The 12570-nt window shown below is 41.8% G+C and overlaps 1 protein-coding gene across 1 annotated transcript in view; it reads right to left on the bottom strand.

The window, feature by feature from the left end:
* chchd3a (coiled-coil-helix-coiled-coil-helix domain containing 3a) overlaps positions 1 to 12570 on the bottom strand; it is a 67983-nt gene that overhangs the window by 53700 nt on the left and 1713 nt on the right. Inside the window, exons 3-4 of the mRNA XM_047575550.1 lie at positions 12479 to 12551; positions 3486 to 3579 (exon numbers count right to left, since the gene is read on the bottom strand). Of these exons, the coding sequence (XP_047431506.1) occupies positions 3486 to 3579; positions 12479 to 12551 (167 nt within the window). The remainder of the gene's footprint in view (positions 1 to 3485; positions 3580 to 12478; positions 12552 to 12570) is intronic.

Genomic DNA, 12570 nt, shown 5'->3' with positions numbered 1-12570 from the left:
GACATGCAATTATATTGCACAAGCAAACACAGGCTGCTTGACTACATGCTGAAATAATGGGCAGAAGTTTCACAACAACAACTAACCTTTGAGCGTTAGGAGCCGGGCATTCAAAGGAATGTATCTTATGCACGAGAAGGGAGACTGAGAGAAAGGTGGGGGGGAGGGGGGCGTGATGGAAGAATGAAAAATACAGAAGGGAGACTGAGAAAGGAATAAATATATGGTCGAGAAATATAGGAAATGTGGTGAAAAAAAGGAAAGATACAGTATAAGACAGGGAAGGCAAGGAGGAGAAAAGCCAGAGGAAAAAAAAAACAGAGAAGAACTGGATCAAACAGTGACACACGATGTGTTAGGTTGAGATAGGATGGACAGGTTGGCATAAGAGTTCTCTTACCCTGATCCCTCCTTTCCTTTCCTCTCCCTTTTCTTTGCTTTGTTCTGCTCTGATGCCTCTCAGAGAAGAAGCGGAGCCAAATCTGCCCTGTGCACCCACTCCTTCTTACAAATCAGTTTAGGCTGCACCTAAATGAACTCAAAACTTACTTCAGTCCCACCAGACTGAAACGAGGGAAGTACATTCAATGTCTTTAACCCTAAATGAGGATTTACTGCTTAATCTACCGCCACCAATCCTGCAATTCCATTAAAATGTGTACTTTAAATTATTATACTGAGTGTTAAAATAATCAGATTTTACACCAAGGCGTACATTAAGTAAACACAATACCCAGTGGTTGGCTATATCCTTTTTTGTGCTGCTTTATTCAATTTATCAGAACATTTCTTAAGTAATTTGCATATATTTCTTTCGTTATTATATAGATATATTTTTTTTTACTTCAAACAAATGAGATCATAAGACTAAATCCCATCGTTTAAGTACATTCCAACAACAGACGAACTGCGGGAGGAACTATTCGGGCTGACCTTGAGATTTCGGCCTCGTGTATCTTGTGTGTTTCTTTCCCGCTCACACACAGGGGTCTTCACACACTCTTCCATTTCCCTGTATTCCTGCTGTGCAGCGGTTTCGCCACAGGATTCTGTAACTAGCGAGGCACCACGCAGTCTTGTTAGCTGAGCTTTGATACATTCTCACACTTTTTTTTTTTTTTTTTACCCCCAACCTCTTACTCAAATTTTGCAGGAACAACTATCTCGTCTCCTTGCTGGGTCTTAGAAACACAGAAAAGGTCACCATCACTGTTACTTGTTTGCCTTAAACAACGAAAAAACTAAAGGTGAAACATCCTTGATTTGAGATTCTTTTATTTGGCCATTGCAATTTAATTATGGTTAATCTGTCAAGACGAGAATAGAGGAAGTGTATTTCTCTATCTCTTTACGTCTATAGAAAGCACCAGTCTGCTTTATCTCCCTAATAGGAAAGTTCCTCTTCAAGCGCAACACAGAGACACGTCACCGACAGAAGCTCTCGGACGTCACTGCAATTGTGGGGTGTATCTGGAATGGACAGGGCAGGAGTACAACTTCGTCTCATGGTGTGGAGTGACCCACCGTCTGATCGATACAGCTAAAAACAAGGAGATGGCGTTGGATTTCCAGAGGTCCAGGCCCCATCGGCGGTCTGTACCCATCAGCGGGGAGTGTGTAGAGGCGGTTCAGACCTACAAGTACCTGGGTCTGAGGTCAGAGGTCAGAGTCGTCTATTTCTTCAGGAGAAGTTTAACATCTGCCGGAAGTTCCTGGACATGTTCTACCAGACTATCGCCCCCCGTCTACGCTTTTGTATGTTGGGGAGGCAGCAAAGCGCCAAACGGTCAAAACTCAGGGGTAATGGTTGCAACCACAGGGATAATCTGGTAGTAATGTGGCAAGATAAACAACGGACGTTTAACCCCATAAGACCTAAACATCTGCCTGTGGTATTTGAATAACCGTAACTCACTGATGGGCAAAATTCAAAGTGTGGTTGAACACTGGGAAGTTGCGCAGAAAGGGGGAGTTGTTTGGAGGTATTTGTTAGTAAAAAATAAAGCTGGTTATACCCTTGAGATGTCACAAAGGTCTTCCAGACAAAACATCCCAATTTTGTCCAAAGTGCAAACCACTATGAGTTACGGTAATTCGAAAACGGTTTGGTTTTAAATGGTTAAAATATATTCAGTAAACTGTTCATTTCCTCCTCATACTTCCTGGTCCTAACTCTTCAGCTTCAGATGTTCTGAAGCTGAGCTCCACCTCGATGGCTGTCCCAGGTATTAAACCTGCCAAACCATGAACACACTTGCGTGAACACGCGGTCACGCGAGCACAACGAAAACTAATGAGACAAAATGAGAAAAGGGAAAAACAAACAGCAAAAGGCTACATTAAAAACTGATATTAATATGCATCTGCGCGCAAACACACTCAAGTGCTGGCTAACCAGGGATTGCTTATTTACCATTCCACGTTCAGTTAAGTCTCCTTAAGAGAAAAGGCAGCCCACGCCAAGCACAAACAAAAATTGAGGGCTTGAAAGCCGCCGTGATTTCAGTTAATTGCAAGGGGGGTGTAATTTTGAAGCACTTACTCCGGTGAACAGACATCAATAAGTGAGCTCCAGGAAGCAGTTACATTAAAAAATAAATTCCCCAGACAAAAAAAAAAATAAATAAAATAAAAATAAAAAAAATAAATCAATACACAAACGATTACTCAAAACCACTTGTTAATTTCTGATCTTGAATGAACCTCAAAAAACAAGGCTAATGTCTAAGCTAACACCACCGCCTCCTGGATATAGAAAGGTTGTGATTTTTTTTTTTTCCCCCTATATTGTACAATTGTGCGTGTAGTGGCTAATCACAGCCACTGCTGGAGATCATCCAGGCCTATTAAAAAAAGCGGGAGCAGCACGATTATCTCGCATTATGGCATGTACACCTGCTACTTTAGCCACAAAAAGAGACGGACATAAGAGAAGAAGGTGGAGAATAGACGAGACGGGGGGCGAGTGGAAGATGCCCCTCACGTGAAGAGTGTGTTTCTTCATCAGCCGGGGCTAATGGATCACCCACTCAACACCCAGGAAATTACCTCAGGATAGCGCCCTTCTTTCTCAGACATGATTAATTGATCGGAAAAGGACGAGGAGAGGAGAGGAGAGCAGAAAGAGACGAAAGGCAAAAGTGCTGATGTACTTCGGAAGAGAGGTAAATTGGAAACAGTGGGGATCGGAAAGACTGGTGCTGACCTTTTTGACTATTAATGAAAGTGGAAAGTGGTCACGTCTGAGAATGTCTTTCTTATGAAAATCTGGAACAGGGACTGACGCTGGTTCGGCAACTCGATTCAATCAGTCATGATCAGAAACGAGGCAAGAGAGGAGTAAGGAGACGGACGGAGAGAAGAATACAGACCACACATCTAAGAGTTAAATAAAAAAAAAAGTTTGTGCAAGATAAACAAAAACTAGTCTCCCATTTCATTATGAAAACAGTGTGTGTGTGTATGTATGTGTGCATGTTTCTCACCAGGCTTGCAGCTCCTGCTCCGCCTTGGCCCTGTCTTGCTCCAAGCCTTTATACAGCTCATCAGTGATCTTCTTCCTCAGGGCCTCCTCATTCACTGGGGACAAAAAAGACAGAAGAAGAGGCCGGACCACACAGAAAGAAAGGGGAGTTAAAGTGAGATATTTTAAGTAAACAGCGATTCTTTAGCTGACAGGCAAAAGTCTAAAAGGTAGGAAATAAAAATGGAAAGGCGACGGTGCTGTTTTTCAAACCGGGTTGATTAAAGGTGTAGTCTGGTAGTTTTCGCTGTCAGAAATGATAAAAAAATACAACAGGCTGCTTTCATAACTGGCTAATTTGATGCATGATTAATGCAATAATTGCGTGGCTTGCAACTGATTCTTAATCTTTCTTTCATAGAAAACCCTCAAACTTGAATGTAAACCAATGCGACATCGACGTACTAGTAGCTAGGGAGGTTGACTGGTGCCTCACACGGAAGTAAAAAAGGTGGCACAAGCCAAAGCCAAGGTTTTACAACGTAATCTAATCTCAACATTTAAATATTAGCACAGCACTGTGATCGGCCAGAATGAATGAACTGCAGAGGCCAGACAGTCTGCAGCCTGTAGTAGCTAACAGTGGGTCTTTTCGGTTTCTCCTTTTGAATAATTAATACACACTACCGCTACCTCCTGGTATGAAGAGTTATTTCCTGACATGCAGAGGCAGAAAGTATGAGTCAAGTGGCCGTACTCTGCGATGTGTTCAAGTACAACTTTTTTTGTCAAGCGATCCCAAAGTCTGCCTTCGATACCTGTAACGCTGGGATGTCAGACCCAGAGGATCTGATGTCTTGAAATGAACTTGTTTGGACACACTGTTCAGAAACCACAATTCCCACAAAAAAAGTGTTTGGAAACAAGTGTCTGACGTGCTAGGATATCTGGATGGGAAAGGGGTCACTGTATTAAAGGGTGCTGCGTCCGAATGTTTAGGTCAAAGTATGTCAAAAGGACTATAAACAGTCTGTGATTGAAACTGTATTGGGTGCTACTGCAATAAACACCATTTTGGATTAAAAGAGAAGAGTCCAACACGCTTTCGTAACCACAAAAAAGTGTTTCTTGCTTTCATTTTGACAATGTCATAGCTGAAAACACCCAACAGCCCAAACCGTCACCATTGGAACCGTCCTTAGGAGGGTGAGTAGTGAGACATAAAGCTAATTCCTCATAGCCAAAGAAGTCGAAAGATACTTTAAGATACGTTACATAGAAAAAAAAAAGTTGCAACTATTAGGAAAACTTACTTAAACTAGTATATCTTGACAGAGGAGTTATATCTTTGGGTCTATTTTTGAGCGTCTACCGAGTTTAGTGCATATTCTCTCCACAGTCGCTGTGAATGAAACAACGTAGGACAGAAAACCTGGCCCTCAGGCTGCCGAGCCACCGTATGTCAGCGCGTGTCACAAGCATTAAGGACATTGCTGCACAAACTTAAAAACACAAACAGGAAAAAGAAAAAAAAAAAAAAAAAAAAAAAAAAAAGAAACTGCCTGAACACACACGCACAAAGAGGTTCACACCCTCCAGCCTTAAATCACAGCACGGTACCGCCCCGTCTACATTTATTCACATCAGGGGCGTCATACGTGTATGTCTTCACCAGTCTATCTTGGCAGGTAATTAAGCATGAAAGTAAAGATGCCAGCCGGCGACCAGGCCAGAACGTGCTCTGAAGACAGAAGTGCCATGCGGTGTGCTGCGACACTGCGGCGGCCGCGGCGGCAGAGAAGTGTCTGAGTCAGTCAAGATTATTCTCCCAGTGCATTAGTTAGACGGGATAATCCCTATTGTCAGGGCCTATTATTACCTGGTAGCACGTGGTAACAGCAGGCCGCAGAAACCTTATTCCATTTTCTGTGTCGGACGCAAAGCCGTTTTTTAATTTATCATCTCCAGGAAGTAAAACAAATAAAGGAAAAGGACCAAAAACTACTCAGGCGTAGCTTTTTTAGCTCTTTAGCTCCAGCATTACATTTAGTCATAGCATCAACCAGTGTCGCTTAAATATCTGGAAGCATTTGAATGCAAACAACTCCACAACTTGGCCAAACATTACTCAACGTGAGTAATGATGTGCATGAGTTTAATTGTTCTCACCAAAAAGAACCACGCAAATGAAACAAATTATAGCAAATTTTATAGCAAAAAAAATCAATTTAAGGGGTGTAGACCTTCTTGACTTGGTGCCTGTGCTGGCCTCAGTGCCTTTGATGTATTCTGCGCTTTCTGAAGGCTGGAGCAACATATAAAATCTCTCCACCTTCCAGCTTAACAGCTCAATGAAAACGCTTTAAGACTGCAATTTGTCTTCAGTGGCTTGATGTAAAGCTAAAAATAAGCAAATTAAATTCTTAAACTGTTGGTCCCTAGTCGCAAAAAATATTACTACACTTGACACAAGTGGTGTCATGGATACATAAAATCTAAATTTAGTATTCTTCACGTCTTGCAGCGACTTTGTAATTCGCTCGCAAACCACAAGTTAATTTAATTCTTTCTAATGTACGGAACTCTTCTTCTCTGCAAACGTAACGTGCCTGTTTGGTGCTGTAAAGAGGATGAATAAGTGCCAGGTAGTGGGAGGTTTAGAGTGACAAGGCTTAAGAAAATGTACTAAAACAAACAGAGGCGGTGATTGACAGTTGACAACTTTCTGCTGCATATTATATTCTCCGAGGCAGAGGCTGCCGTCACCTACTGTCCAGAGCGTGAGAAAATAACGTCCATCATGTCTGACTGGACTCTGAAACCCCATGGTTCTCGCCGCAGAGGAGAACCTAATTACAACTCCATGTAAGAACTACAGAAGATCTAAAATCCTGACAGAGGCTCTGTTGTACAGATTTTTAGGATACAATACATCATGTTATATTCCGAAACAATGCAGTGAAAATTACACTTATTTCCACATACGATAAGAGCCACCTGGAGGCTGAGCAACCAACACTGTATCTAATAAACATCCTATTTACAGCAATCTGAGACCAGCTTCAGCTACAGCTTGTGATATAGTCGAAGACAAAATCTGTTTTCTCTGAATCTGTGCTGCACTCTGCATTTTCCCTCGCCTACACTAAGCAGTTTACCATCTTTTAGTCCACAGTTTGGGTTTCAGCTCTTGGAAATTCACAGTTTAGTTTTCTCTTCATTGCGTCCAGTTTTAATCAGCAGAAGGTCATTCTGGTTTCTGTTTGTTCTCTGAGTAGTACTGACCAATGATATTTGAGCAAAACAGTCTGTCTGGAGGGCATTACAATACCCTGTTGTTAAGTATGGTAGAAAGTCATGCTTGCCTCGCATTTAGCATTGGAACTGTAAACTATTAACTGAGGGTACACCATCTCTCAACTTCATTCTCAGGTCTCCAGTTGCTAGTTGGATGGTAAAAGGAATACAGAACAGAAAGTCTTGGTGTGGATATTCGTAATCTGTTATCGTGTTAGATCCAGAGTGGATGTTGTCACCAGATGCTCTGAACACGCTCTGATCGCAACACCAGCCAAAACGTGGCCAGCTACACTGTTGGCGAGTGCTTCCTGACGTTGTTGATGTCGTCATACAGTACGTTTAAAAGTGAAAAGATGAGGAGTACTGAAAAAGAGTTTTTAAAGCCAGCTCAACTTTGATACGCGCCAAGGGTTGGGTGCCAATTTTATATTGCCCTTCGACTTTAAAGGTATTGTAGTCATCAGAAGACCGCTGAAGGGTCCTAAGTAGGAGTGGGAAAAAATATCGATATGGCAATATATCGCGATTTATTTTCACATCTGTTCAATTGCCCGCGACCCTAGTGAGGATAAGCAGTAGCAGAAGATGAGATGAGATCTGTTCATTGGAGTGTTCAAACAGTGAAACACATTTTTGTTCTAGGAGACAATAGTGAACTGTATTTTGACATTTAAGCCGCAAGAAACCTGATCCACTTTTTGTACAAGTGCAATAAACTGGAAATGGATTTGAATTGAATTGAATTATATTGTTTGTTTGACTCAATTTGTCCAATGAATTATCAGTGTCATCTGATGTACAAATATACAAATTGCATTTTGAGCAGCTTTCAAAAATTTCCCAGTGAATTACATAGAATATTGCGATATATCGAAATGTCATAATGTATCGTATCGTGACTCAAGTATCGTGATACGTATCATATCGTGAAGTCCTTGCCAATACCCTCCCCTAGTTCTAAGACTGAAATAAACTAGAAATCTCTACCCCTTGTTTTCTCAGTAGTCATATCAGAATTGCCCAAATTCCAAATTTAAAAAGAAAGAAAACTGTTTACTTTAAGGCACATTTCTGTTTTAAAAATGCAAAAAAAAAAAAAAAAAAGCAGAATTCCTCTGACGAAAACCTCTATAATTACTTACTATTCGCATTTTAAATCAGAGGCCAACTCCTGCCATTATGAACTTTAAAGGTAAGGCTGCCAATTCTGCATCAACTGCCCTTTAAGAATATCCTACACTTACATAGAAAATTTACAGTATACCCTTTAGCAAAGCACAACGGAAAAGTAAAATTTCTGAAAGTCCTCTAAGTTCAGGCGAGCTTAAGCAACTCTTCATTTATCACCACATCCTCTCAGGCCCCGCAAAGAGGGGCTTCAGATTGCTGGCGGGCCCCGCGGGGTCAGCCACAGAAGAGGTTCTGATATGATAAACACTGTCTGGGGTCCTTGAGGGAAGCTGGCAAGGGTCAGAGACAATTCCAGATCGACAGAGCCCGTGTCAATTCTGAGTAGGACATGTAAATGTTAAAAAGATTAAAAACTCATCATCTTTTTAGACGTGGCCCCCCTCCTTTCCTTTTCCACCAATCACTAAACCCTGTGGAAAAACCCACGGAGGAGGAGGCGAGACGGTGGAGCACAGGCTATTGGCAGTGGAGATAATAGACGAAGGTAAATTGCGTTTCTCATCAGAAGTTTCATTAACCCTAGGACCCGCGTGGAGGGTATAATCTGTAACATTACCACTTCCTCACGTTTCTAGCCCGCGCTTAGTCGAGTCACCACACACCTTTCGGTAGGAAGGAAAAAAAAAGAAAAAGAAAAGACAGAAAACACCAAGAGCGAGCTTGCAGCACAAGCAGGCAGGTGCCATTCTGATCATCTGATTTTCTCTTAATTTAATTTTGTATTATGGGACAGAACCAAAATGATAATTTCTTTCAAAATGGGAAGAAAAAAAATACGCATTTCCCAAGTTTCACAATTGCATTTCTGCACAAAGATAACAAAAAGTCACCCACATTTCTCCCGCCGTCTTCCTTTGTTTCTCCCGTTTCCCCCTCCATCCTCTCTGCAGCACCTGGGAGATATCTTTAAGCTGGCTATTAGTCCGCAGCAGTGTGTGGGCTCTGGCGTATGAATATTTATAGCACATTTGAGAAGGTGTAGGAGGTTCAACCTTGACTATGGGGTAATCAGCACACACACTGACTCAGGCCATGATTTAGAGACAGCCGACCTGCTGAGAGGCCTCACTCGATACCCAACTCTCGTGGACACACACATAATCAATGTCCGCCTCATTAAGGTCGTAGCCTTTGAGGGTTGGGCTGAACTTTGCAGCATTTTTTAACAAGATTCACATTCACATTCATCATACAGTTTTTCTTCTTCCTTAAGACGAGCTTGGTCATCCAGCTCGACTTTTTTTTTTTTTTTTATAATACTTGGTGACTTTGGTGCCTATAGAGCTGTGAGGTGACCTTGCAGGGGCATATTCAAAATGCCTCAGTAAATGTCAACCCATATTATGGCAGCGTGGCAAGTGCCTTGCAGGAGTCACATACTCGCAGTTAAATGCGGACTTCCATGATAAAGCGAACCTGAGAACTGCTGTGCTGAGAGTGTAGCAAACCGAACACGTACTTCCCGACGCAAATTTGAAGTGCAAACGAGATTACACTGTATATTTTTTTGTTGGTCCCACATTTTTTCATCAGCGTTTCTAATCTAAAAGAAAGCACCAACGGTGACAAACGGATAGTTAAGAACTTGCCGAACACTGACGGAGGAAACTCATCAATAAATTAGTAATCTTTTGCCGAACACTGTTTGGCTGTGAAAGCAGCAGGCAGAACTCCCCATACGCTACATGCCTATTACAAAAATTAAGTGAGACACCGTTGTATTTATCTTTTTATCAGAAAACTAATTAGTGTAAACAATGGAGCGATGACTTTGTGAAGACAAATGAAATAGTTCTGACAGAAGCCCCAGAGCTAGACTGTCAGAAAGTGTTTCGTTTTTTTTCTTTTGTTGAACATGCAGGAACACATTTTATTAACTGTCTGTCACGGCCACTGCTATGATCTGGAGAAATAAGGGATAAGAACGTTGGATTAGAAAGGCAGCATGGTCCTAGTTCAGACTTCCTTGGCATTCAGCCTTCAGTAGAGCCTTTGGATCGACTGAAGACTTCCTTGGCATTCAGCCTTCAGTCGATCCAAAAGCTTGATGCCGATCTTGTAAGCCTCTTGTAAGATCTTCTCAAACTCTCAAATTTCTCTCCTTGTCCACAGTTTCTCAAAAGGTGATGCTATCGCTTGTAAACGCTGACTAGCTTTTAGAAGTTCCCCAGCCATTCCTAGGATCCCCCTGGATATCCCTCATCCTCATGATGTTCTCTTGTTATGTCATGCTCCTTGTACCCCTCCCCACGCCCCAACAGCCATTAATCAGTGTGGATAGGACATTGTCCAACAGTGTTACTTATGTGCTCCAACAAAAGTGAACGGCACACATAAAAATGCATTGTCATATCTTCCAAGCCCTATGGCCAAATGAAAATTTAACACACATTCACCAAGGCGCGCACCACCTCCTTCCCTTAATGAGTCCTGGAGGTTTGTTGTGTGAAAGTGCGGAGGTGTCGTTTTAATCACTGGAAGCAGTGTGCCGTGGCATAAGTTGGCCTTTTTTAATTACCTTACTGATTGAGCACAGTCAAGGATGGGGAAGCCTGCCCACATCCTGGATGCCAGCCCTACGAAGAACCCGATACACGCCCACTCACCCGCCCGTCCCAGCCTGGTTCTGCGCGGCGTAATGAACGGATAACATTCAAATGTCCTCCGTCTGATACGTCAAGGGATCAAGGATGTGCAACTAAACTATGACAGACAATAATGTGACAACTTTACTTTGGGAAAGAGAGAAGTGGGGAGACGGTGAGTTTGTCTGTGTCGACATTTCTGACTTCCACTCACTTTTTGCGATGAGTTACCTTCTATACAGACAAATATTCATATTAATTTGTCATTTAATCCAAAGTCGACTTTCCCAAGGGTCAGTTTGTGGTCTCCACCGACTTGTACGAGAAACTTTTAGTAGGGTTTCTGGCAGTATTTCAAACCTAGGCGTAAGTTCTCTACCAATTAAATAAATACTTTTTTTAGCTGTTCTTTTTTTTTTTTCAAGGGAGGAAGTTCAGTTGGAGGTAGAGACAAAGTTTGGAAAGTTCCCCAGTGACATTTGTTGGCTGAATGCACTGTAGGAAACAAGATCAGCGTTCTTCATTGTGCATAGAGCGATGTTCAATACTTTCAGTAAGCTTCCAGCTATCACTACCTAGAAGTCTCAGACAAACCATCCGTCAGGTTTTTAGTGAACTGAGGACACCATTAAAAGTTAGGACACATGGCCACAGTGGTGCATTGTGATGTGCATGTGGCTTGCCCATGACAACTTTCTATTTGCTTGCTTTGTCTGCTGTTAGTGTACAATGGGATTTTATGGCTTTGTTTGCCAGAAACAGCTGTGTATTTTACACAAACAACACCAGAACTGTAAAACTATGGGTCAGGAAACCAAATAAAAGAGCTGAAAGGCACTATAAACCAAATCAACGTAGAGCATAAGGGAACTGTAAGCTCAGGCAGAATGCATTGTTAACATAAAAATAATAACAGATACCCTCTTGGTATGTTTTTAGTTTTAGTTTTTTGTGATTTTACTTAAATTCAAGTTTGGGCAATCATTATAAGTCTAATTTGAGTCAAACTGCAGGAAAGAAAAGGGCTATTATGACAGCGTGAGCTCCACGGTGACGGGGCAGATTGGACGTCCGCTAATTACGGCATCAATTTATTAACTTTGTTACACGAAAGAATTAATCATTGCATTAACCGTTAGGGGACGGCGATGAATCACACAGTGACCGTGGCTAGCGTTGAGGCTCGTTTTTAAAATTAAGACTAATTACAATCTGCATGAAAAATTGGGAGACAAAAGGCTTAAGGTGGCTTATAGTAAACACCCACACAATAAACATCATTAAAATTCAGCGTAGCGGGACTTAAAATAAATCCTCGGACAGTTCGGGCCCACATTACCTTTGCCTTCTAATTACCCACGCGACTGAAGAGGTGGCCAGTACATTTCAGGATAAAATGAGCCATTACCAAGAACAATTTATTTCTTTGGTATTTATAAATGAGCATTCACTCTTGTCTGTCGTTAGAAAGAAGAACACGCATGTTTGCACATCCGCTAAACCACTAAACCTCACTTTTACCAGACTTTTTTTTTTTTTGCACATTTGCATACAGTTGGTTGGTTATTGGTGGCGCCTCCATTTCATTTCACAGCTCATTCATTTTTTTGTATTTGTTAATTTTAATTCACTTATTTCATAATTCTTGTAAATACCACATATACTATTTTTTTCTATTTTTATTTTTTATTTGAATTAATTTCTAATATATTATGTATGGTGTTGAGTGTCTGCACATTGCTGCTGCAACTGTGCAGTTTCCCAGTCTGGGACGAATAACTCATCCACCCGCCTTCTGTATTCCTTAACTTTCCTTGACCACCAAAATATCTCACGGTCCTACATTAACGAACAGCATGCTACCGTCTTTCCAATTTACCACACCTGACCTCATCACCATGTGCTTTGGGGATTTTAAGCTTCCCCGGATTAAACTCACCTGCTTGAGGAGCAGCGGGAGGCGGGACTGGACTGGACTTTGCTACTGGCTCAGGGACTGGTACCCCTGTGGGCTGAGGAGGAGGTGCAACT

Source organism: Mugil cephalus, chromosome 22, assembly GCF_022458985.1.
Source record: "Mugil cephalus isolate CIBA_MC_2020 chromosome 22, CIBA_Mcephalus_1.1, whole genome shotgun sequence".
NCBI classification, from domain to species: Eukaryota; Metazoa; Chordata; class Actinopteri; order Mugiliformes; family Mugilidae; genus Mugil; species Mugil cephalus.
This window is presented reverse-complemented; position numbering and strand designations above follow the sequence as displayed.